We start from the raw sequence: 24,221 nt of genomic DNA on the forward strand, positions 1-24,221 counted from the left end.
TTTGCTGATTAGTATTTATACTTCTTAGTATCATAGTTTGTTTGCCATGCAAAGTTTCAAAGCTCACTTTTCTTGATGTAATTTCTTTTTTTCCCTTTCCTTCTTTTTCTTTTTCAGTATCTGCCAAACTACTGGCCTCTGGTCTTGCTATAGTGATGAAGACTATTGTGACAGTAAGTCAAATATCATTCGAGTCCAAGTATTTTAGAATTTAAAAAATGTTTGTTTTTGTTAGTACTTGGTTTTAGTTTAAATGTTTTATTTCAAATTGGTTTGCACGAATCAGTTGCAACTTGATAACACACAGATTTACGATTGGTTTTGTCATTTAGCCTTCGATCTGCTTTGGTCAATCGAGGCGCGATGAATCGCATGCAGTGCAACACAAGCTGGTGACGCTTGACGCAAGCTAAAAACATGCCCTCAAAGTTGAAACAACACCTGATTTTTTTCACATTAGGCAAATGCTCCTTTAGGTTCGTTACGTCTTTCAGGTACCTTTTCGACTTTCCCACTAGCTGGAAAAATTGTTGGGATGGCGTTATGTTTTAGAAAAGAACTTTTCTCTTCATGTCAAAATGTGTTGTGTATTCCGGACTCTCGAAGCACGACAGCTCGAAGTGTTTGCCACACAGCGCTGGAAACGACGTCGGACCGGACCACTTTGCAAACTGACCCCATCTTTAGTTGTTTTGCTGCATCCAGCAGCAATATACCTGGTCGACATTGCCGGAAAAATGCAAGAACAAAACTTTTCCAAACGTACAAACTCACGACTAGGACTTGAATGTACTTGCCCGTACATGTGTTCGATCGAGGCAAAGTCTGCCTCGATTGACGTCACAAAAGGGGTAGGCGGAGTCACCCCCCACACAATTTTTTATTTTATTTTAACATATAAGTTGTTAAAAACCATTACTCAAACAAATATTTTATTGTTCAGAAACAAATACTCTAATGTTTGAAGAAAAAAAAATTCTATTTCCAGGTGACTTAAACTATTTGTTGCAACTTCTGGTCTACACACTTTCAGATTTAAAATACAACAACTTGAGTGTTGGCTTAGACTTACATGTGTACAACTGAATATTAGGAATTAGTTTACTAGTTAAAAAAATGTTGTTTTACAACTTCTTTTTACAGCTGCAATTTCCACCACCCCATCACCAGTTTTCCCTTGGCTTCCAAAAGGTGAGTTACTGTTTCCTTCAGAAGACCTTGATGAAGCCCCAAATGTTTACTCATCGGTTGTTGCCAGACGCCAAGAGCAAAGCACACAAAGTTTGCACATTTTTTGGCATGTTGTCTGGTTATGGCCTAGCGGTTGGTGTTTCTTATCAGCAGAGTGTGGGTTTGAGACCCAGTCATGACACCTGTGTCCTTAAGCATGACACTAAACCAGTATGCTTTCTCCTTCAGATGGGATGTCAAGTTGTGTGTTGTGTAACGCACGTAAACAAAAAGAGAAGGGGTTTTCCCTGGTGTTCCTTGCGCCACAGCACCTTGTAAACCATTTCATTGTGCTGTGTATAAGGAGTAGGCGCCAGGAGTGTCACTGGGTGACGGATATGAGCACTATATAAGAAGCCACTATTATTATTATTATTATTATTATTATTATTATTATTATTATTATTATTATTATTATTATTATTATTATTATTATTATTATTATTATTATTATTATTATTATTATTATTATTATTATCATTATTATAGTTTAATTGTAGTCCCACAGACCTTGCAGGAAAATTCTGTACGTTGAAGAGCCGTGAGCGTCACTGAGTGACGGATGTGAGAGCTTTATAATAAGCCGTTATTATTATTTCGATGTTCTTTGATTTGCACACATTTAGATATTCTTTGATTCGTATATTCTTTTTAGGTGTTCAACCTGGTCAGTGCATCGTCGGCGAGACGGTCTTCCATCACGGAGAAAGGACAACTCTCGACTGCAAGACTTGGTAAGCGTTATGATTTATCATGTGGAAAAATCACTACCTCTACTGGGATAAGTTTTGTCTTTTGTGTAATTCTGTGTCATTGACCCCTTTATTTTTGGTGTTCTTTCATTTGTACGTGCATTAGAATGTTTACGGCTTGAATTACTACCATAATTCAGTAGTTTTATTCCAAGTGTCTTTTTAATCGGTATTGATGAAATAAACAAATCAACCATTTATAATAATAATAATAATAATAATATTGTTATTCGTTCATCCACAGTACTTGCGACAGCACCAACGGATGGATCTGCACTGAGACAAGTGACCCAACTTGTCTGGCTTCACGCTCTGGTGAGTCAGTGTCAATCCAGGCCAATTTCCACAGTTTTGTGTTTGGCTATGACTTACTTAACCTCTGGGTGGTCAGGTTGGTGGAGTGGTATCTTTACTAGCCCTCCACCTCTAGGTTCTCGGGTGGAATCAAGCCGGGGGTACTACGTGGATTGGGGTTTCAGTCACTACTTGGCTGTGTGGGTTTTTTCTAAAACTGAAACTTCATTCCTTGTCTTCTCTCCATTTAGTAGAGTGATTAAGCTTGCTTTTCTGAGCTTTCTCCGGAAGGCGATCCGAGCATACTGATCGAAACGTCGAGTTGAAACCAACTGTGCGTTTCAGAACCACCCCAACTCATTTAGAGATATTACATGTACATGGTGTTACCGCAAACCTTTCCATATCATATTCCCACCATGTAAAGTTTCAAATCGTACTTTCTAAAAGAGTCTTTGGCTTTTTAGAGGAGTGACAGAATCACACGTGTTATTTATTTGTAATGGATGTTTTCAGAACGAGAGAGTAACATCTTGTATGTAAACTTTTAATGATCTGAAGATGCTTTTTTTAAGTGAGTTTACAATGATCTTATACTTCTTTACAATGATCTTGTACATATCATGAAATTGTAATGTTTGTTGTTTGTTTTGATTTAGATGACTACTGCAGAATTGGCCAGCACTTCATCTTCTTCCATGGGCAAACAGCAAAGAAGGATTGCAATACCTGGTAAGCTGGCAAATTTATATCATTTGATCGACATATGGTTTTTTGGAGGATGTTGGCCTCCCTTGCCCCCTGGGTTGGTCCTTGGTACCCATCCAAATTATTCTGGTAAACTTGGAAGAGTTTTGTGCGGAAGCGCCCTTCCAAAAATGCCAACACCTGTGACGTCAAAATAAGCTACATTTCAGATGTACATCGCACCACCAGTTTAAGATGAGAATGAACTGCATCTAGGCACCTAGTGGCACCTAGTGGATTGATACCCACACCTACATCCTTATGGACTGTGAAGAGGGTAACCCTGTTTGGGCACCAGGAATAGGTGGCTATGTGCCCCTGGTGGCAAGTGATTCGGTTTGGTGCCCTCAATCTGTTGGGTGTAACCCTCATCCTTGAAGTGTCTTCACAGCCTTGCGTGATGTTAGACGATCTCTTTAAACAAAATAAAAAAAGTGCCCATTTTCATATACATGTAGCTGCTTGAGCTGAACATTTTAGCTTAACAGTTTTCTCAAATTTAAACAGGAAAAAAGTCACAAATGGTATGTTTCATATGATATTTGTCTGTTAACTATACTCTAGTAACACGGAGCCAAAGCACAAGGCAATGTTTGAAAAAGGCACCTTGCCTCATGGTCCAGTTTCATAAAGCTGACTTGGCACAAAAATGAGCCAAGCACAAAAACAAATTTTGCTCACAAAAAAACAGTGGGAAAATTGAATGCACTTATTTATGTCCCTCTTTGATCCCAGTATCTGTAAGAACAGAGAATGGGACTGCACCCAGACCATCTGCCCAGACAAGACCAACAGGGCACCGTACTACCATCAGTGTACCAACCCCATCGCCAACACCCGCCATTACGACGGAGAAATCCTAAAGAGAGACTGTAACATCTGGTGAGTCCATCACAAACTAGTTTATTTTGTACAAACAAAATAATAATAAAAAGTTATTGTAGAGAAACTGGTCGGAATAAATAATAATAATAGCTAGTTTTTGTATAGCGCATTTCACAGTAGCGTCTCATTGCGCTTTACATTAGTGGCCTGGTCATTAGGCCAGTAACTTTCTTTTCAGAACTGATATGTCTCCCAGATTCTGAAAATCAATTCTGCGGTAGAAGAATATAAAAGCAAGACAGTTCTCTAAAGAACAAACTCTACCTGGCAAGTAGACACACACATGGTGTTACTGCAAAACCAATATATATATGTAGATACTTGATCGTGCAATGCTTCACATCCCATATTCTTTTAAACTTTCTCAGCTCCCTTGAGAGTTTAGCTGCCATGCGCTTTACATTAGTGCCCTGGCAATTGGGCAAATAACATTCCTTTAATCTTTTCTCAGCTCCCTGAGGAGTATACATACAGCCCTGAGCGGTCGTGGCGCTCCAGAGGCTTTTTGCATACCTTCTCAGGTACCCATTTATACCCATTTATACCCATTTAAATACCCCTATTCCATCTATCTATTTTGAATCTTTAATTGAAGCGTATGCACACGAGGCAAGTGGGACTGCACCACCGACACATGTGAAACTGGGACATCGACTGAGGATGAAACTACACTGGCAACGAGGAAAGTGTGCAACACCCAGGATGGTCTTCCTTATCCCCATGGAGCCACTATTACACAGGACTGTAATGCATGGTGGGTACAACTGTTATAGTTATTGCATTTGGGATAAAGAACTCGAAGCTAAGGTCGTGGGTTCGAATCCAACCTGAGTAATTATGCCTGTGATTTTTTTTTACAGAACTCGGGAAAGTACTGAAATTCAGTGCCATCGGTGTATGGGTAAAAACCAAATTAATATTCTTTATCCCGAATGCAAATTTAACATCTATTACATGAAGATAAAGAACTGCATAACAAGTTTAACCCTACACTCGGCTTTGGTCGACATGCTTAATTGCAGGGGTAAGATTTTACATCAGACTGTATCCCGAGTCCAGTTATTTTACCTTTGGGCCAGTAAACTCAGGCCCCGACAAGGCCGACCGTTTTTGTCTTTGCTTGGAAAAGTTGGGTTTCTTTTTTGCCAAGCACATTCTCTAAAAACCACTCTTGATCATTAATCCCCATTTACCAGGAGCTCCAAAATATGCAAAAGCAATTTCATGAAATCCTTCAAATTTTGCTTTAATGACTTTATTGACCCAATTCACCGGAGGTCACCATCGAATAATCCTTGAAGCACCATACTGGTGGGCAATGTCACTGTGCGTTATTCAGTGAAGTGCGCATTTAAGGTGATGCGGTGTTAACATGTAAACCTATTGACCACCATCGAATAATCCTTGAAGCACCATACTGGTGGGCAATGTCACTGTGCGTTATTCAGTGAAGTGCGCATTTAAGGCGATGCGGTGTTAACATGTAAACCTATTGACCACCATCGAATAATCCTTGAAGCACCATACTGGTGGGCAATGTCACTGTGCGTTATTCAGTGAAGTGCGCATTTAAGGCGATGCGGTGTTAACATGTAAACCTATTGACCACCATCGAATAATCCTTGAAGCACCATACTGGTGGGCAATGTCACTGTGCGTTATTCAGTGAAGTGCGCATTTAAGGCGATGCGGTGTTAACATGTAAACCTATTGACCACCATCGAATAATCCTTGAAGCACCATACTGGTGGGCAATGTCACTGTGCGTTATTCAGTGAAGTGCGCATTTAAGGCGATGCGGTGTTAACATGTAAACCTATTGACCACCAAATAGGTGAGCATGGCACAGTCGCCCCGTGTGACCTGCCTGCAAGGGTCAATAGTCCTTAGCAGAGACAAATTATGACACCGTGCGGATATGAATATTTTTTACTATTTTGGTCTTTCATAACAGCAAGTGTTTTGACGGGAAATGGCAGTGTACTCGTCGGTACTGCTCTCCAGAGATCTACCCAATGTCCGTGTGTGTAGATGTAGTCACTGGTTCCCTGCTCAAGAGTGGACAGACCATCAAACGCGGCTGTAACATCTGGTAAGTTACATCAACAAATTAACTTCTACTGTTTGACCAGTCAATCATCCAAAATTCAATATCGTCTTCATGTACAGTGTACATGATTTTGAATTGATAGATGAACTCCTACTGTCTGACCATTCAATATTGATCAATGTTGTTTTGAATGATAGATGCACTATTTCCATCTGCAATGAAGTTATAGTGAATGTATTTAAACTGCACAGTCATTCCTCCTACTGTCTGACCAGTCAATATCATCCACTGTTATTTTGAATGGATATATGCACTTTATCTTCCAGTACGCACTAATCCACCAATCAGATGCTCGAACTACTACACAGTGTGTATTGTGAATGTCAATGCGTAACGCTCCGTATACAGACAGTGCAAAAATCGGCCTTGTTGGATATGGGACGCAGAAGCGCTATATTTTTCTGTATTCCACTCATGCTTGTGTGATAACTTATAATGTCCGCGTGCAACATATGATGTCTTAGTATATGTATCTAAGCTGTACTGTCTTTTATTCAGTGTCATCCCTTATAGTTTTTGAACCAGGAAATAAAAGAGCAGCGGCGAATTCTTAAACAGCCGATTAAAACCATCAGGGTTGTGGCCGTGTGATAAAGGCCCGAGCCGAAGGCGAGGGTCTTAATCGCTTGGCTATTCCCATTTTGACCTTTCAATATCATCCATATGGTGTTGAATGATAGATAAATAGCGTTCGCCTGCTATATTTTATCATGTGGTAAATACATGCAAGCTTATCGTAACTTAAACATGTGTTTAAAATTTCTTAAATTTTAGCCTGTGCAACAGCGGGAATTTGACATGCACCACCAAGCCCTGCACCACCAACACTGGTAAGTCAACTTGAATAATGCATAAACACCCATGTGTGATAAGCGCTGTATAATTACATGTAGTGCAGAAAGAAGCACCAATAGTTTAATTTCACAAAATTTGAGGATTCATCTTAAAGACACTGGACACTATTGGTAATTGTCAAAGACCATTCTTCTCACTTGTTGTATTTCAACATATGCACAAAAGAATAAATCTGTCAGAATTTGAACTCAATTGGTCGTCCAAGTTGCGAGATAATAGAAGAAGAAAAAAACCCTAGTCACACGAAGTTGTGTGATTTGAGATGCTTGATTTCAAGTCTCGAAATCAATTCAAATATTTGACTGATAAATTACTCAAAAAATATGTTATTCTAGAGGTAGCCGTTTCTCACAATGTTTTATACTACCAACCTTTCTCTATTGCTCATTACCAAGTAAGTTTTTATGCTAACAATTATTTTGAGTAATTACCAATAGTGTCCAATGCCTTTCAGTTGAGTTGTTTACACCACAGTGCGTTAAGACTAATATTTTGGAAATTAAGCCCAGCTTGATTAAAAGTCTCATTAATGCTTGATTGATTTCACCTCAGGTGTATGCTTTGATGAGCAGCGTCGTTTCACAACTACCTCCTCTGTGTTTGAGAGACAGTATCGTCCTGTCTGCAACAATGACGGCACCTTCAGACAAGTCCAGGTAAGGCCTAATAAAAATAAAAACATGTTTAGTGTCCCTGCCCATGTTCCTTTTTAGATGCCGCCTCCTTTAACAAACTATTACATGTATGCATCTGAAAGCACACAAGTTTGTGCAACAAGGGTGTTTTTCTTTTATTATTCTCTTGCAACTTTGATGACCATTTGAGTCCAAATTTTCACAGATTTGTTATTTTATGCATTTGTTGGGATACACCAAGTGAGAATACTGATAGTTGACAATTACCAAAGGTGTCCATACCTTTAATAAATGTGAGTTGCACAAATATAGTTATTTTGTAGTTGAACAAAAGCTTCTGGTTTCCAATTTATCACTTTGTGTAGTGAATGTGTTGAATAAGGGTTTGGGAGTCGTGACACTTGTGTCCCTTAGCAAGACAATAACTAAAATTGTTTCTCCCCAACCATGGGTAAAATGAGTACCTGTTAGGGAAGAGATGATTCTTTAGCCCATATTTGTAGTGCAGGCTGTTTATTTTCCAGGGAGCTGAGATGGGTTAAGGAATCAATTTAATTGCCCAGTGACCAGGGGGTAATGACATGAATGACGATGGAGTGCTTTGAGAAACCCTTCGGTTGTGAAAAGCGCTATATAAAAACCGATTATTATTATTAGTGATTTTTATTGCATTTTAACCCCTTGTTTTCTTCTGCAGTGTAATCCACTCCACGGAGTTTGCTTCTGTGTTACTAGACTTGGCCAGATTATCCCAGGCACCACTGTCAAGCAACAAATCAGCACGCCAAACTGCTCACCCTACATGGCCGATGGTAAATAACACTTCCCTTTCCTTCTGTTTCAAGATAGAGTCAAATTGATTAAATTCAAGTCAATTCAATTCAATTCTGTTAACATCACATTAAAAAAAACATAAAAAATGTTTTCCAGTGTGCATCTTACAATAAAAAAACACAAGATAAATGTGTGAAATAGATTGAAGACAAGTTGCCAAAAGAGAAAAATCGTTCCTTCTTAAACAGATATACATCTATATATTAGTACGTCTCAGATTAAACTACAATTAGTAGGGAAACTGTGATAAATGCAGTCACTGGTGATGTGGGTAGCTGGACTTGCAATCAAGCCTATCTGAAACAAGTGACAATCTGGACAATCGACCATGACAAGTAAAGGGATATGTTTAGTGGCACTTATATTTCAGATAGGAGGTTCAAAAATAAGGGAATCAATGTGTGGTGAAGAGGTTTTCAACTAGTGGTTTAATCCCAACACGGCCTGGTTCTTGATAATTTTACCGAGACGAAGAATCAGGCCCTGGGCGGGTTTAAACCACTAGTTGAAAACCGATTCAACACACTTTGATTCCCATTCATAAATACCTTTTCGGTCAAAAACATCAACACTTTGTGGTCAAAAAGTAAAATAAATGCAAACATTATATTGTTCAATGCTTTCTTTCAACACAACACCCCTCCAGCTATGAAATGGTAAAGCCCTCCGCTGCCCTCGGGTAAACAACTCCTTTTAAGGGAATGCTGTACGCGTCGCGCGTATCGTGTGATGTGGCACAACTGTTTCAGCCGTTGCTCTCAACCAATAGTAATGAAGAAACTGTCTTATAAGAACAGGTGCAAGCTCGCGTGTCACGCCCATGTTTCCACACTTTTTACTGGTCATAAACAAAGGTTTATACACACCCACATGACGCGCTCTCCACCAATAGGAAAAGCGAAACTGTCTGAGGTATTTATGAATGTAATTTTTAAAAGATATCCTTTCTAAGTTCAAATGGCATTTTTAGAAAAATTTGTGTTCTTTTTCTTGTATTCAGTGTTTGAGGAATATCGCCACTTCATCCTTCCTGAACCAGAGACGCAGATGGGTAAGTCAAATATTACGTCAGGGACAATACAAAATTGGTTTATAAGAACTCTTTTAGGAGAAGAGTTGTTTCTGAGAATAGCAGGTGTGGCCCTGGTGTTTTGAATAGTATACTCATCTTCAGGAGAATGTTAGACTGCTGATGATGCTTCGGTTTTAGCAGGGCTTGTTCCAAATTCATAGCGCTGCTTAACGGAAAGCAAAATTCATTCTCAAAGACGGGCACCTTTAGCAGACATTCTGTAAACAAACCAAACCCTTAGAAATAAGGGTTGTTTTTTTATAGCACATTTAAAAATAACGTACCGATGCACTCTACATTAGTGCCCTGGGCCCATTTTCATAGCGCTGCTTAAGGGTAACCAAATTTTCGTGCTTACTGTAGCAGAACAAATTTGCAGTAAGCACCGGAAGCTTGGCATGCCTTTTCGTGTGCTTACGGTTAGCGGTTTGAAATACAAAATCGCACAGCAAGCACAACATCGACCTGTGAATGATGATGTACATGTATGTAATATAATTTACCTGGAGAAGTTTCAGATTCATTAGTCTTCAAGCTTTTGAGAAAAAAAATTTGAAAATCACAAAGCATTGTTTTCAGGAGAGTCGTGTAAGTACTAGTACTGGTAAATGTGTTGTACATGCTAAAATAATTTTCATCTCCTGAGACGAAAATTGTTTTTTTGGGACATTGTTTTAAATGAAGTCTCCCGACCACCCGAACAATCTACTTCCGCGGTAGTAGATTGAAGCGAGACAGTTCTCAAAGAACAAACTCTACCTGGCAAGTAGATACACACATGGTATTACCGCAAACCAAATAAATATTGTTTTACTCATTTCTGAAAAACTACATTACCTCAGCAAGTAATACTTTAAGGGAAGCTTTCTACCATCATTATCTTCAAACTGTCCAAGTTTAATGTGAATCTGGGACATTGTGTTTTGTGTTATTAAAAAATTACCCAAACCCTTTTAAAGGCTGTTTTCTAAATTCTTCTGGTTTTTGTTTTGATTTATCCTATCTCAGATTCCCACCCCTGCATCACATCAACCAGCGACCAAAGCTCCCATCTAACTGGGTACAACACCCCTAAGTGTCTCCTTACTGGGTACTATGCACCCAGGCAATGCGACGTCCACATTGGGATCTGCTACTGTGTTACCCCAGAGGGCAAGACTATCCCTGGTACCATCATGCATGTCTCTCAAGGACGTCCCAACTGTGAGGAGTTTAGAGGTGAGAAGAAAACGGGTTCTTGTGGGCGTGGGAAGTTGATTTGTTCCACTTGAGAGGGGAAAAGTTTTGAAGAACGGAAAAAGGGTACAGGATTGGGTGCGAAGGTGTGGTTTGGTTTAATCAAGAGGAGAAACTGTTTTGAAGAAGAAAAATGGGTACAGGACTAGGTGCGAAGGTGTGGTTTGTTTTATCCTAGAGGAGAAACTGTTTTGAAGAACGAAAAAAGGGTATAGGACTGGGTGCGAAGGTGTGTTTTGGTTTATCCTAGAGGAGAAACTGTTTTGAAGAAGAAAAATGGGTACAGGACTGGGTGCGAAGGGGTGGTTTGTTTTATCCAAGAGGAGAAACTGTTTTGAAGAAGAAAAATGGGTACAGGACTGGGTTGTGAAGGTGTGGTTTGTTTTATCCTAGAGGAGAAACTGTTTTGAAGAAGATATGGGTACAGGACTGGGTTGTGAAGGTGTGGTTTGTTTTATCCAAGAGGGGAAACTGTCTTGAAGAAGATATGGGTACAGGACTGGGTGCAAAGGTGTGTTTTGTTTTATCCAAGAGGAGAAACTGTTTTGAAGAAGAAAAATGGGTACAGGAATGGGTGCGAAGGTGTGGTTTGTTTTATCCTAGAGGAGAAACTGTTTTGAAGAAGAAAAATGGGTACAGGACTGGGTGCGAAGGTGTGGTTTGTTTTATCCAAGAGGAGAAACTGTTTTGAAGAAGAAAAATGGGTACAGGACTGGGTGCGAAGGTGTGGTTTGTTTTATCCTAGAGGAGAAACTGTTTTGAAGAACGAAAAAAGGGTACAGGACTGGGTGCGAAGGTGTGTTTTGGTTTATCCTAGAGGAGAAACTGTTTTGAAGAAGAAAAATGGGTACAGGACTGGGTGCGAAGGTGTGGTTTGTTTTATCCATGAGGAGAAACTGTTTTGAAGAAGAAAAATGGGTACAGGACTGGGTTGTGAAGGTGTGGTTTGTTTTATCCAAGAGGGGAAACTGTCTTGAAGAAAAATGGGTACAGGACTGGGTGCGAAGGTGTGGTTTGTTTTATCCTAGAGGAGAAACTGTTTTGAAGAAGAAAAATGGGTACAGGACTGGGTGCGAAGGTGTGGTTTGGTTTATCCAAGAGGAGAAACTGTTTTGAAGAAGAAAAATGGGTACAGGACTGGGTGCGAAGGTGTGGTTTGTTTTATCCAAGACGAGAAACTGTTTTGAAGAAGAAAAATGGGTACATGACTGGGTGTGGCTGTTTGGGTTTTTTTATCCAAGAGGGGAAACCGTCTTGAAGAAGATATGGGTACAGGACTGAGTGCGAAGGTGTGGTTTGTTTTATCCAAGAGGGGAAACTGTTTTGAAGAAGAAAAATGGGTACAGGACTGGGTGCGAAGGTGTGGTTTGTTTTATCCTAGAGGAGAAACTGTTTTGAAGAAGAAAAATGGGTACAGGACTGGGTGCGAAGGTGTGGTTTGTTTTATCCAAGAGGAGAAACTGTTTTGAAGAAGAAAAATGGGTACATGACTGGGTGTGGCTGTTTGGGTTTTTTTTATCAAAGAGGGGAAACTGTCTTGAAGAAGATATGGGTACAGGACTGGGTGTGACTGTTTGGTTTGTTTTATCCAAGAGGAGAAACTGTTTTGAAGAAGATATGGGTACAGGGCTCGGTGTGAAGATGTGGGTTTGTTTTACCCAAGAGGAGAAACCCATTTGGGTACAATCATTTTTTATGTCCTAAATTGTCCAAACTACTAGAAGTTGGGAAAGTGGTTCATTGTTAGGGTGTGTAAGATCACCGCTCAAGAACCACGACTTGTCAACGTTTCTCTCAAACTCATTTTTGACATGATTTTTTTGTTTTGTTTGTTTTTATTTTTCCAGTTGACAGACCTGGTCAAATGACCTCCACAGGTAAGTGTATTGTATTCATGATCTTTTAATAACTGCTGTAATTATCACAGCAGGGTTCAATTTCATAGAGCTGCTTCATCACAAAAAGTAGCTAAGCACAAAACATGTCATTCGGTGGTAAAACGTTCACATCACTGGAAAGCTCCATAAAAGAATTTTTGAGTTCGACCACAAAAACTTGAAATTATACATCCTTTTCAATGAGTGGGTGTGAGGGTCGTTCATCTTAAAGACACTGGACACTATTGGTAATTGTCAAAGACCAGTCTTCTCACTTGGTGTATCTCAACATCTTCATAAAAATAACAAACCTGTGAAAGTTTGAACTCAATTGGTCATCGAAGTTGCGAGATAATAATAGAAGAAAAAACACCCTTGTCACAAGAAGTTGTGTGCTTTCAGATGCTTGATTTCGGGACCTCAAAATCTAATTCTGAGGTCTCAAAATCAAATTAAATGAAAATTACTTCTTTCTCGAAAACTATGTTACTTCAGGGGAGCCGTTTCTCACGATGTTTTATACTATCAACAGCTCACATTGCTGGTCACCAAGTAAGTTTTTATGCTAAGAATTATTTGGGTTAATTATTAATAGTGTCCAGTGCTTTTCCAGTAATGATTATACTTTGTATACTCTTCACCAGATCAACTGACAAGATGCCAGGACGAGAGAGAGAAGAACGAGCTGTTCAGACTTCCCTTCAAGCCAACCTGCGAGGACGACGGAACTTATCGACCCCTCCAGGTCAATCCACTCACCAATATCCGTTTCTGCGTCGATGTTTATGGCGTCATCCTGGAATGGACCATCACCAAGACCACAACACTCGACTGCCAGGACTTTAGAACATGTAAGCAGGACCCAGTTTTATTGAGCTGCGTAGCCGAGTGGTTAATAAGAGCACCAAATTAAAGTTCTGGTGGTTAAAGGCACTGGACACGATTTTGTGGCTGCCAAAGACCAGTATTCTCACTAAGTGTACCCCGTCATAAGAATAATACAACAAGCCTGTGAATTGGTCATCGAAGCTGCAAGAAAATGATGAAAGAAAAAACACCCTTGTTGGCCGAATTTGTGTGCTTTCAGATAGGAATAAAAGACTTCTAGCTTGAGGTCCTTTAATATTTTAGTGAGAAATTACCTCTTTCTCAAAAACTATGTTACTTCAGAGGGAGCCGTTTCTCACAATGTTTTGTACTATCAGTAGCTCTTCAATGCTCATTACCAAGTCAGTTTTTAAGTTAATATTTGTTTTGAGTAATTACCAATTGTGTACCTTCCCTTTAAGTCAATGGAGTGTGGGTTTGAATCCCGGTCGTGACACTTGTGTCCTAGAGCAAGATGCTTTACTATAATTGCTTCTCTTCACCCAGGGGTATAAATGGGTACCTGTTTTTAGGGTAGTGGTGGATATTGTTTATGAAAAAGCCTTCGAAGCAGGGCCAAATTTCATAAAGCAGTTAAGCAGAAAATACTGCTTAGCAGGTGGGGCACCAGTCACAACAATGTTAAACTGTATGGACTTTTATCTGGTAACCAGTTTCTGCTAAGCAATATTTGTCTGTGTTGAGCAAGTTTGTGTGCTTACAGGCTTTATGAAATTGGGCCCAGATCATAATGCTTAATGATTTTCTGCTAAGCAAAACATTTGCAGGAGACCAGTCGCAGATTGTCTGTGAGATATGGCATTTTGGCTGGTGTCCATCTGTTAAGCATAACTTTGTTGTGCTCAGTTCCTTTTTGTGCTTCAGCAGCTTTAAGAAATTGGGTCCAGATTGTAAAGAGCACCTTGGAAGTATGCAATAAGACAAAATCAAATAGTACCTTATTGAACATAGAAATTGGATTAGTTTGCGAGTTGAATAATTTCCAAAAGTTTTGTTAGTGAAAGTTAATATTCTAATTTATGGTGCGACCTTATTTCACAAGAGCACATGTTTACTATTTCTTGATTATATTTATCACATTAGCGTACAAATGGACAACTCTTTTTTTGTGTTATTCAGACGTTCATCATGAAGTTAAGCCTTTTACTGCCCAGGTTGACCACGATCAAAACGCACACCGCAATTTTGATACCTTCCCCATCAAGAACCTGATCCACAGTAAGTGACTGAAACAGTTTGATGAGGTGTTACCCCAGGGTTAAGTGGGTACCTGTGAGGGCAGAGATGGTTCTTTTGATTGATTTAGCTTACGCGCCTTGTGAAAACCTCCCGAGCGTTCCTTCGCAGACAAGCCGTGGACTTGACAGCAATTACCGCCGTTGCTAAGGACCTCGGACAGTCCACTGAAGAACGGCCATGTACGTTGAAGCGCAACGAAGTTGAATGAGCTATCCATTCCGGGCGCTATTGTTGGTATAACAATAAGTCTCATAATGTTGGAGGCCCTTTGAGACACCCATTGGGTGTATAAAGCGCTTTATAAATACTGATTATTGTTATTTATTCTTATTTTTTAGAGACCCCTCGTTGTCATCTCCAGCAGCTGATCTCTGAGCATGTCCCCACCGTCTACCGACCAACCTGCGAGACCGATGGTCGCTTCACCCCGGAGCAGTGCCCTGAGGGGACCAGCCGCTGCTTCTGTGTTGATGTGACCGGGACGATCGTACCAGAGACCATCAAGCGTCGGGGAGTCCAGACACCAGACTGCGAGACTTACAGGAGTCTGTATGGTAAGTTAACCAGAGCTGGTCACTCACTTGATTACTTGATACAGTAGCATGGTTCCCTCTCTTAGAGGTCAAAAGAAGTATAAACATATATTGGATATTTTAATTAGTCCCGTGGTTCATCCATTCTGTGTTATGAGACTACGCAGAACGGGAAGTCAAAAGACGCATCAAGTCATAGAGCAAGCTTGAACCCGTCTTTTGATCTGGAAGATTTTGTAAGGTTGTTTTCCCACCTTTTTGTATGGGAATATCAGCAGTCTTGTCTCACAATGTATGCATTGCTTGATATCTTCTTTTGATCATGAGGATTTTTTTTAAATGTTGGCTGTTTTTGTCTTATCTGGTCTTTGAGTCTTATGATCTGTGAGAGTTTTCCAGCAGTCTTGTTTTGCAATGAACCAAAGCTTGAATTCTTCTTTTGATCTTAAAGATTTGTTCAAGGTTGTTTTCCCACCTTTTAATTAAGGGACCGTCTGAAAGTCTTGTCCCGCAGTGTTTGCAAAGCTTGAATTCTCCGTTTGATCTGGAAGACTTTTTGAAAATGTTGGCTGTTTTTGTTTTATACTGGTCATTGACTCTTTTGATCTGTGAGAGTTTTCCAGCAGTCTTGTTTTGCAATGTACACAAAGCTTGAATTCTTTTTAATGTCTGAAAGTTTTTTTCAAGGCTGTTTTCCCACCTTGGATTTTGGGATTTTCCAGCAGTCTTGTATCGCAATGTACGCAAAGCTTAAATTCTTCTTTTGATCTGGAAGATTTTTTGTTGTATCTGGTCATTGACTCTTATGATCTGTGAGAGTTTTTTCAGCAGTCTTGTTTTGCAATGGACCGTAGCTTGAATTCTTCTTTTGACCTGGAAGAGTTTGTACAAAAAGCTAGTGATTTCATGATTTTCCAGCAGTCTTGTCATGCAACATTCCTCAAAGCTAGAATTCTTCTTTACACATGGATCACCTTAGATATCTTCTCATTGGATTTGTGATGTCTGTTTTTTTTTTCCTCAGCCGTTGTGACCAAGACTAACACCACCACCATTACCATCAAACCTACTGTGTCATTAATCCATAATGGCTGGGACCCACTGCTCATCAATGACGTCCAGCCAGACAATGTCGTCGGCAAACAGTACAAACCAGTCACATGGACCCTGCAAATCAAAAAAGGTATGTAGATTTTTTCCCTTTAATTTCTCAATAGATCTTATGCACATGATGTCATATCAGTAGGGCGCCCTCACCTAGAGGTAAAAAAGGGGCTGTTCATTGGCAAAACCTACGTGCTGCGTGTATAAATCTGTGCGTTTTTATTGTTTTGTCATCGTTTTACCTCTAAGATGGTAGCTTGATGATGACAATGCATGAGGTCTATTGGTTTGTGACACTGATGTTTTCTACTTGCATGAAGCAAAGTTTAGATTTGACTGGAAAAAGTCCGTCCTTAGTTCTGACAGATATTTTTTCTTGCTGAGTATCTACTATCATGGAGTAGATTGCATGGGGGGGGAATTTCAATTACTATCTTCAGTATTTCGTGTGAGACAAGATTTTGTAGGAAATTGGTTTCATCCCCTGCTAACTCTTTAGAATAGACTGTACAAGTCTTGTTGTATTACAGCCTCTAGGACCAAGTTGGTCCAAACTGTATTCAGAATGGACTGTACAAGTCTCGCTCAAATTCAAACTTCTTGGACTATAGGCCTATTATTATTTATTTTGTTTAGTTTTGTTTAATTTGTATTTATTTTTTAAATTACAAGTTGGAGAGGGTCTGTCAAGGTTATCCAAAAGTATAAAAACTGTCATCTTGAGATGTGTACAACCAGACCCCAGCCAACTTTATAGAATAAAAAGGAGTTTGCACTCAAACGCCTTTAAAATCACACATTAGAAAACATTGAAACAAAAGCAAATCCAGATTATTGTAAAAACAAAACACCATAAAAACAGAAGGAAGGGACAACAATTTCAAAAACCAATAGCCTCCTGGATTTAAAAACCCTCTAAAGCCAAAGTAAAACTTGGACCAAAGAACATATTTTTGTGCCAGCTATATTCGGAATATACTTAGCAAGTTTCTGCACAGTCAATCAGCTGCAGGAATAAGACCCAAGTCTTACATTGTTGTATATCTTTGTCCGTTCTTTGTAGACGTCACAACCTGCATTCGCCAGCAGCAAATCGCAAAGGTGGTTCCGGGTGTGTTCAACCCTGCCTGCCAGCGCAATGGCACCTTCAACACCATGCAGTACAGACCTCTGAGCCAGACTGTCTACTGTGTGGACAAGAATGGTGTCGAGATCGAAGGAACCGAAGGGACCATGGATTGTACCAAGTACTGGAACAGTAAGTCACAGGTCACAGGTCTTGGTAGTTTCTAAGTCACAGGTCTTGGTAGTTTCTTACTTTTGTTTAAAGCCGGTATAATTGTAGGGAGAGTTCTAATGAATTGGATGAACCAAGAACCATGAAGTAATTTGTTACTTATACTATCAGAACATTATTTGGGCAGCCATAAAAAATGTATTACTATTAATGTGAGGACTTTCCTTTGTCCCTTAAAAGGCACTGGACAAAATCGGTTATTGTCAAACACCAGTATTCTCACTAGGTGTATCCCAACATATGCACACAAAAACAAATCTGTAAAAATGTTGACTCAATTGGTCATCGAAGTTGCAGGAGAATAATGAAAGAAAAGTCTTTCAAAATTTGGGTTAGGAATTACCTCTTTCCCAAAAACTAAGTTACTTCAGAGGGAGCCGTTTCTCACAATGTTTTATACTATCAGACCTTTCCATTGCTTCTTATCAAGTAAGGTTTTATGTAATATATTTATTTTAATTAAAGGCAGTGGACACTATTGGTAATTACTCAAAATAATTATCAGCATAAAACCTTACTTGGTAACGAGTAATGGGGAGAGGTTGCTAGTATAAAACATTGTGAGAAACGGCTCTCTCTGAAGTGACGTAGTTTTCGCGAAAGAAGTTTTTTTCCACGAATTTGATTTCGAGACCTCAAGTTTAGAATTTGAGGTCTCGAAATCAAGCATCTGAAAGCACACAATTTTGTGTGACAGGGTGTTTTTTCCTTCATAGTTATCTCGCAACTCCGACGACCAATCGAGCTCAACTTTTCACAGGTTTGTTATTTTATGCATTATGTTGAGATACACCGAGTGAGAAGACCGGTCTAGGACAAATACCAATAGTGTCCACTGTCTTTAACTCCCATAGTGTCCAGTGGCTATAACTAAATACTCTCCATAGACTAAGCGCATAAACAAATGTGAGAACATTAAAATATTCCACCATATATTTGAATTCAGACTGTTTTGATTTATTCTCTCATTACAGCTACCCTTGAGTTTACGCAGATCACCAGACATTGGTCCAAGATCTCTGAGACCAGCTCCACCAAGACGATTACACAACTTCCTCTCAATAGTCTCTTCCCAGCTGGACGTACGTTCAACTTTCATTCTTGTTTTATTATTCATGGAATGAATACATACTACATTGGGTGTCGTGGCCGAGCGGTTAAGAGCACCGAATTCAAGCTCTGCTGATTCTGTTCAGCAGAGTGTGGGTTCAAATCCCGGTCGTGACACTTGTGTCCCTGAGCAAGACACTTAACTATTATTGCTTCTCTTTGGGGTAAATGGGTACCTGTGAGGGCAGAGATGGTTCTTTTGATTGATTTAGCCGAGTAGCGCATTTGTTGCACGAGGCTGTATACTCCCCAGGGAGCTGAGATGGTTTAAGGAGTGAATAAAGCCCAGTGACCAGGGGTAACAATTTGAAGCACTTTGAGACACCCGTTCGGGAGTGAAAAAGCGCTATATAAACTCACAATATTATTATTAATATTATTACATTAATAGTAACCGGGGTTTGAATTTGGGGGAACAAATCCACAAGGCTGCTCTGCTTGTTGCTTAATTCTTTAACTGGACCAGAAGGTTTGATTCACGACCAGAATCAAAATGAGCAGAACACTATCTACACAGTTTCCCATTTAAGCTGATTTTGGAACAAGTACTAAAAAAAAGATATATCAAATTTTATCTTTGATGGGCATTCAATACTCAACAGAGTTGAAAGATATTTGTTGTGAGGTGTTATTAGAACACATAAGACTGCCGGACTTGTATGGTTGTGAGTTTATGTAGAGTTAGCACCAAGATTAGGGCAAGAAGGCTGAGACTATTAGGTCACTGTCTCAGAAATGCTGAGCTGGCAGTGAGCAGGCTGGTGCTATGGTCCCCTACTCAAGGTCACTGTTCCCGAGGCAGATCACAAACCACCTATGTGGACACCTTGTGCCAGGACTCTGGACTGCGTCGGGAAAAGCTGCCAGTGTTCATTTTGAGTCCTGCCGTCGATTTCAGTAAACTCTTCCTAACTTAGGAATCATCTTAGGACTGAGGACGGGTTAAGTTCCGTATCCAAGTACGAATTGAAACCATCCTAAGTTAGGACGGGTTGCTCGTCCTAACTGGAGTTAGGATTAATCCTAGCGTTTCGTGAAATCGCAGGTGACTTGTTATTTCCCATTAAATTAGTGGATTCGTCATTGGGCCAATAACATTTCTTTAGTCATTCTCAGCTCCTTGTGGAGTATACAGCTTGAGCTGCCGTGGCGCTCAGAAGGCTTTTTCAAACACAATATTAACCCCTGCATTTGTAGATGCCCATCAATTTGTACCGAATTTTTACTGGGATAGACTTTTTTGTTTTTAAAAGTTATCCTGTTGTGTTTGTCACGACTAGGCATTCTGTAGTTGATAAGTTTTTCATCAATTAATAAAATTTTCCCACCCGCAGTGCACCACCACCCCAACTGCACCAAGCAACAGGAGCTGACTAGCCGCATCAAGGGAGCCGTCGTGCCAACCTGTGAACCAAGCGGCACCTACACACCACTGCAGTGCAATGCGACCACTGGCGTGTGCTACTGCATGCTGTCCTACGGAGACGTTCTGCCCGATACTGTACTCCCCATGGTGAAGGGAACACCTTACTGCTGGCACTTGAGAAACGGTAAGAAAGAAAAAACGAAGAACACAATTTGTGTTATACCAGAATCCCTGAGATTCTAGTAGCAATACACCTTGCAAGTCTCAACCATTTTGAGGAACACTTGGTTCTCATAAAGACGAGCAGAGTATACTGTTCCAAACGTCGAGACCATACCAGCTCTCCAACACTCCCACTAAAGAGATTTACACATGGTTGTACCCGCAAGTTTACTATTTATTTATAGTTTCTTCCTACTTGCTTCTCTTCTTTTTTCTTCTTCAAATAAGAGCATAAGCAAGAGGTAAAAGAAAAGGGTTATGTACCGAAATGAAATTGTCCGATTAAAACAAAAATATCTACAATTTTACAACAACCCCACACCTTTCTCTTTCTTAATAATTTTTGAAGAGCTCATCTCTTTAAAGGGAAGGTATACGTTTGGTAATCACTCTTCAAACAAATAGCAATAGAAGCCTACAGCAGCTTGGATTGTATTTAGCATTTTGAGAAACATTTCACTTTGAAATTACGTGATTATGTATAAAGATATCAGTTTTAAAGGCAGTGGACACTATTGGTTATTACTCAAAATAATTGTTAGCATAAAACTTTACTTGGTAATGTGTAATGGGGAGAGGTTGATGGTATAAAACATTGTGAGAAACGGCTCCCTCTGAAGTGACATAGTTTTCGAGAAGGAAGTATTTTTCCACAAATTTGATTTTGAGACCTCAAGTTTAGAATTTGAGTTCTCGAAATCAACCATCTAAAAGCACACAACGTCGTGTGACAAGGGTGTTTTTGTCTTCCATTATTATCTTGCAACTTCGACCACCAATTGAGCTCAAATGTTCACAGGTTTGTTATTTTATGCATATGTTGAGATACACCAAGTGAGAAGACTGGTCTTTGACAACTACCAATAGTGTCCACTGTCTTTAGTGCCTGAAAATTAAATTTGAGAACATTACTGTCAGCAACATCTCTCAGATTGTGTATTCCCATTAGGGATTATTTTCCCTGCATGGTCGTAGTCACTCCAGATTTAAGCTGACGGCTCCAAAAACCAAAGGTATACTTTGTCTTTAAACCATCAAATTATCAAGTCAAAATAAATGTACTTGAATCATTTACGTCTGTCCCATTTGCTCCTCAGAATCCCTTCTGCGTGTGACAACTCAACTTGCAGACGGTAAGAGCCTACGTATTATAGTGTGTCAGTTGATACAATTATTGCTCAGATTGACCCCTTTTTGTGCATTTGTTATTGCTACTTGGTTTCCTTCCACAATATCAATGAGTCACATGTAAGAGGTTCACATTTGGGTATGTAATGGTCAGCAGAAGAACATATTTTATAATAATTGTTTTTACAGATCCGATGAAACTCTTTCAAGGATGTGAAATATCAGAGTTTGATCTGAATTCAGATTTTTGTCTTCAGCTTGGGCCCAATTTCATAGAGTTGCTTCAGCGGAAAACATTGAATTGCAAAGGTCGTGGGTTCCAATCCCCCGCGAGTAATATGCCTGTGATTTTTTGTTCATTAGAGAAAGGCACTAATATAAGAACTTTATTTTCTGGGTTGTGTTGGTTCACAGTTTGTAGGAAGCCGACAGTGATGGGACCTTGCAGGGGTCGCTTTGTCCGTTGGACCTTCAGCACCCTCCTCAACAAGTGCACCATGTTTGTTTATGGTGGATGCCGCGGCAACGAGAACCAGTACGAGTCTCAGGAGGAATGCGAGAGCATGTGCGGCCATTTGAGTAAGTGTCCAAGAGCCAACTACTTGAGCCACAGAGAGTATGTCAGTGCTGAAAGCCAAATGGCAGGGATCAGCAAGTGTCCAAATTTTGTAAACTGATTTTAAGAGTATTTTGCCCCTTACACTTGAATGTTCTCCAAGCAGTCATAGTGCTATGTCAAAGAGCTTTTAGTGTAGCTGTGTGCCGATGATTTGGAACAATCTCCCAAACTGCCAATTGACCCATTTCACCTGACGTCATCATCAGAAAAATCTTGAATGCACCATACTGGTGGGCAATTTCACTGTGCGTTTTCATATATATAACTCTATGCATAGAGTATGCTGTGCGTTATGCAGTGAAGTGGGCATTTTAGGCGACGCGGCGTTAATACACGGGGTCAATAGGGAACCATGATACTCTATCTGCATTTCGTAAAGTTCTTATTAAGACTCACCTTTTCCCATGTTAATTGCTTTCTTGTGCGCTATGATATATATGATGGAATTGTGCCTTATAAATTTTAATTGTTATGTTATGTTATCCTCTTGGTCTTTCCTCATCCACAGGTTTCCGTTTGGACAGTCGACCTTTGACCTGCGAGCGTAAACTCACCCAGTACCACCGCCTCAGTTTTATTGAGCGTCTTGACAACAGACGACCAGTGTGCACCCCCGACGGTAACTACAAACCCAAACAGTGCCACTGGATCCAGAACGCCGAGGGTAATATCGAAGAGGTCTGCGAGTGCGTCGAGCGAATGTCCGGCGCCATCCTGCCAAACTGTGACCATCTTACCATTGATGAAGATCTCATTAGTAAGTAAAATTGTTGGTTTAACTATAACCCTTGAATGTGAAACAGTGCAACATCAGGGAAAATAAACCGATAGTTAAAAATGATAGTGAAATTAATGTTGGGTTTATTAACTTTGTTTGAAGAAAGATAAAGGCTTTTATACAACAATTTTTTGTATTGTGTAATTGCAGTGGTGAAGACTTCTCCAAGTCCTTCCACCGTTATTGATGGCTGCATCAATCGGGATGTGGAGTACCACAGAGGAGATCAATTCTTTGAGGACTGCAACTCATGGTAGGTTAAAACAGAAACACACAGCAGACTCTGTCAAGTCTAGGGTGTGACTGTATTAGGAGATAAATGCACTGGACACTATTGGTAATTTCTCAAAATCGTTTTTAGCAAAACAATTACTTGGTAAACAAGCAATGGAGAGCTGTTGTAAAGTATAAAACATTGTGAGATGATATGGCCCCCTCTGAAACAACTTAGCTTTTGAGAAACAAATAATGAAAAACTTCAGCTGAAGTCTTTTATTATGCATCTGACAGCACACAAATTTGTGGAACATGGTTGATTTTTCTTTCATAATTCTCTTGTAATGTCGATGACCACTTGAGTCAAAATTTTCACAGGTTTGATATTTTATGCATATGTTGGGACACACCAAGTGAGAATTACCAAAGGTATCCAGTGCCTCCAAAGAGCACCTCTCCCCCTTAGCAGAATGCTTAGCTTCAATCTCTCTGTAATAAGCATTGGACATGGCAAGAGTTTCAGAAACAGGTTATCTCGTTTTAACCCTACTCTGAAGTGCATGTAGGGGTAACTTTTTTCCTGTGAAATTATTCTCAGGAGTTGTCATTTCATTCCTTTCATTTATTTTATTTATTAATGTCACAGGTAAAAATTGTAAAGTACAAATAAAAAGAACGGTTAGATAAACATACATATAGGAGAGAAGAACAAAAAAAATCCACCCCTGATGGATATTAAAAAAAGTAAACTAAATTACTATCAAGTTAATCTCCTGATGCCAAAATTTAGGAAACAGACAATTAAAAAGTATATTAATTTTTGGTTTTTACCCATATACACCGATGTGTGTAGCACTGTATACTCAGTACTTTCCCGAGTCCTGTGAAAAAAAAATCACAGGCATTTTTACTCGGGTGGGATTCGAACCCACGACCTTAAAAAGTACATAATGGACATTAAAAAGTACATAATGGACATGAATAACACATGGCTAACACTCGAATATAAAAATATGAAAACTACTACATGTTGTTAAAACTTTAAAAGCACTTGTGGGCATTTTAAAATGCAAATTTGGTAAAAGATAAATAGCAAGGGTCAGCAGTTAAAGTGTGAACAGGTCAACCAAACTTCCTGGGGAAACTGGCTATCGGAAGAGGGCATAAAGACATTTCAAAGCGTACATCTTTTGT

The 24,221-nt window shown here is 39.7% G+C and overlaps 1 protein-coding gene across 2 annotated transcripts in view; it reads left to right on the top strand.

Moving 5' to 3' along the window:
• LOC117292667 (kielin/chordin-like protein) overlaps nt 1–24,221 on the top strand; it is a 53,763-nt gene that overhangs the window by 14,403 nt on the left and 15,139 nt on the right. For both annotated transcript variants that reach the window (XM_033774802.1, XM_033774801.1), the window contains exons 8-32: nt 118–173; nt 1,144–1,191; nt 1,886–1,964; nt 2,227–2,297; nt 2,936–3,008; nt 3,759–3,905; nt 4,504–4,662; nt 5,863–6,000; nt 6,793–6,848; nt 7,426–7,529; nt 8,206–8,320; nt 9,343–9,393; nt 10,423–10,632; nt 12,498–12,527; nt 13,172–13,378; nt 14,535–14,633; nt 14,993–15,208; nt 16,212–16,370; nt 17,355–17,549; nt 18,563–18,670; nt 20,033–20,248; nt 21,384–21,419; nt 21,829–21,993; nt 22,542–22,790; nt 22,962–23,064. In XM_033774802.1, coding sequence (XP_033630693.1) covers nt 118–173; nt 1,144–1,191; nt 1,886–1,964; nt 2,227–2,297; nt 2,936–3,008; nt 3,759–3,905; nt 4,504–4,662; nt 5,863–6,000; nt 6,793–6,848; nt 7,426–7,529; nt 8,206–8,320; nt 9,343–9,393; nt 10,423–10,632; nt 12,498–12,527; nt 13,172–13,378; nt 14,535–14,633; nt 14,993–15,208; nt 16,212–16,370; nt 17,355–17,549; nt 18,563–18,670; nt 20,033–20,248; nt 21,384–21,419; nt 21,829–21,993; nt 22,542–22,790; nt 22,962–23,064 — 3,090 coding nt within the window. The remainder of the gene's footprint in view (nt 1–117; nt 174–1,143; nt 1,192–1,885; nt 1,965–2,226; nt 2,298–2,935; nt 3,009–3,758; nt 3,906–4,503; nt 4,663–5,862; nt 6,001–6,792; nt 6,849–7,425; nt 7,530–8,205; nt 8,321–9,342; nt 9,394–10,422; nt 10,633–12,497; nt 12,528–13,171; nt 13,379–14,534; nt 14,634–14,992; nt 15,209–16,211; nt 16,371–17,354; nt 17,550–18,562; nt 18,671–20,032; nt 20,249–21,383; nt 21,420–21,828; nt 21,994–22,541; nt 22,791–22,961; nt 23,065–24,221) is intronic.

The sequence above is a fragment of the Asterias rubens genome, chromosome 7, assembly GCF_902459465.1.
Source record: "Asterias rubens chromosome 7, eAstRub1.3, whole genome shotgun sequence".
NCBI classification, from domain to species: Eukaryota; Metazoa; Echinodermata; class Asteroidea; order Forcipulatida; family Asteriidae; genus Asterias; species Asterias rubens.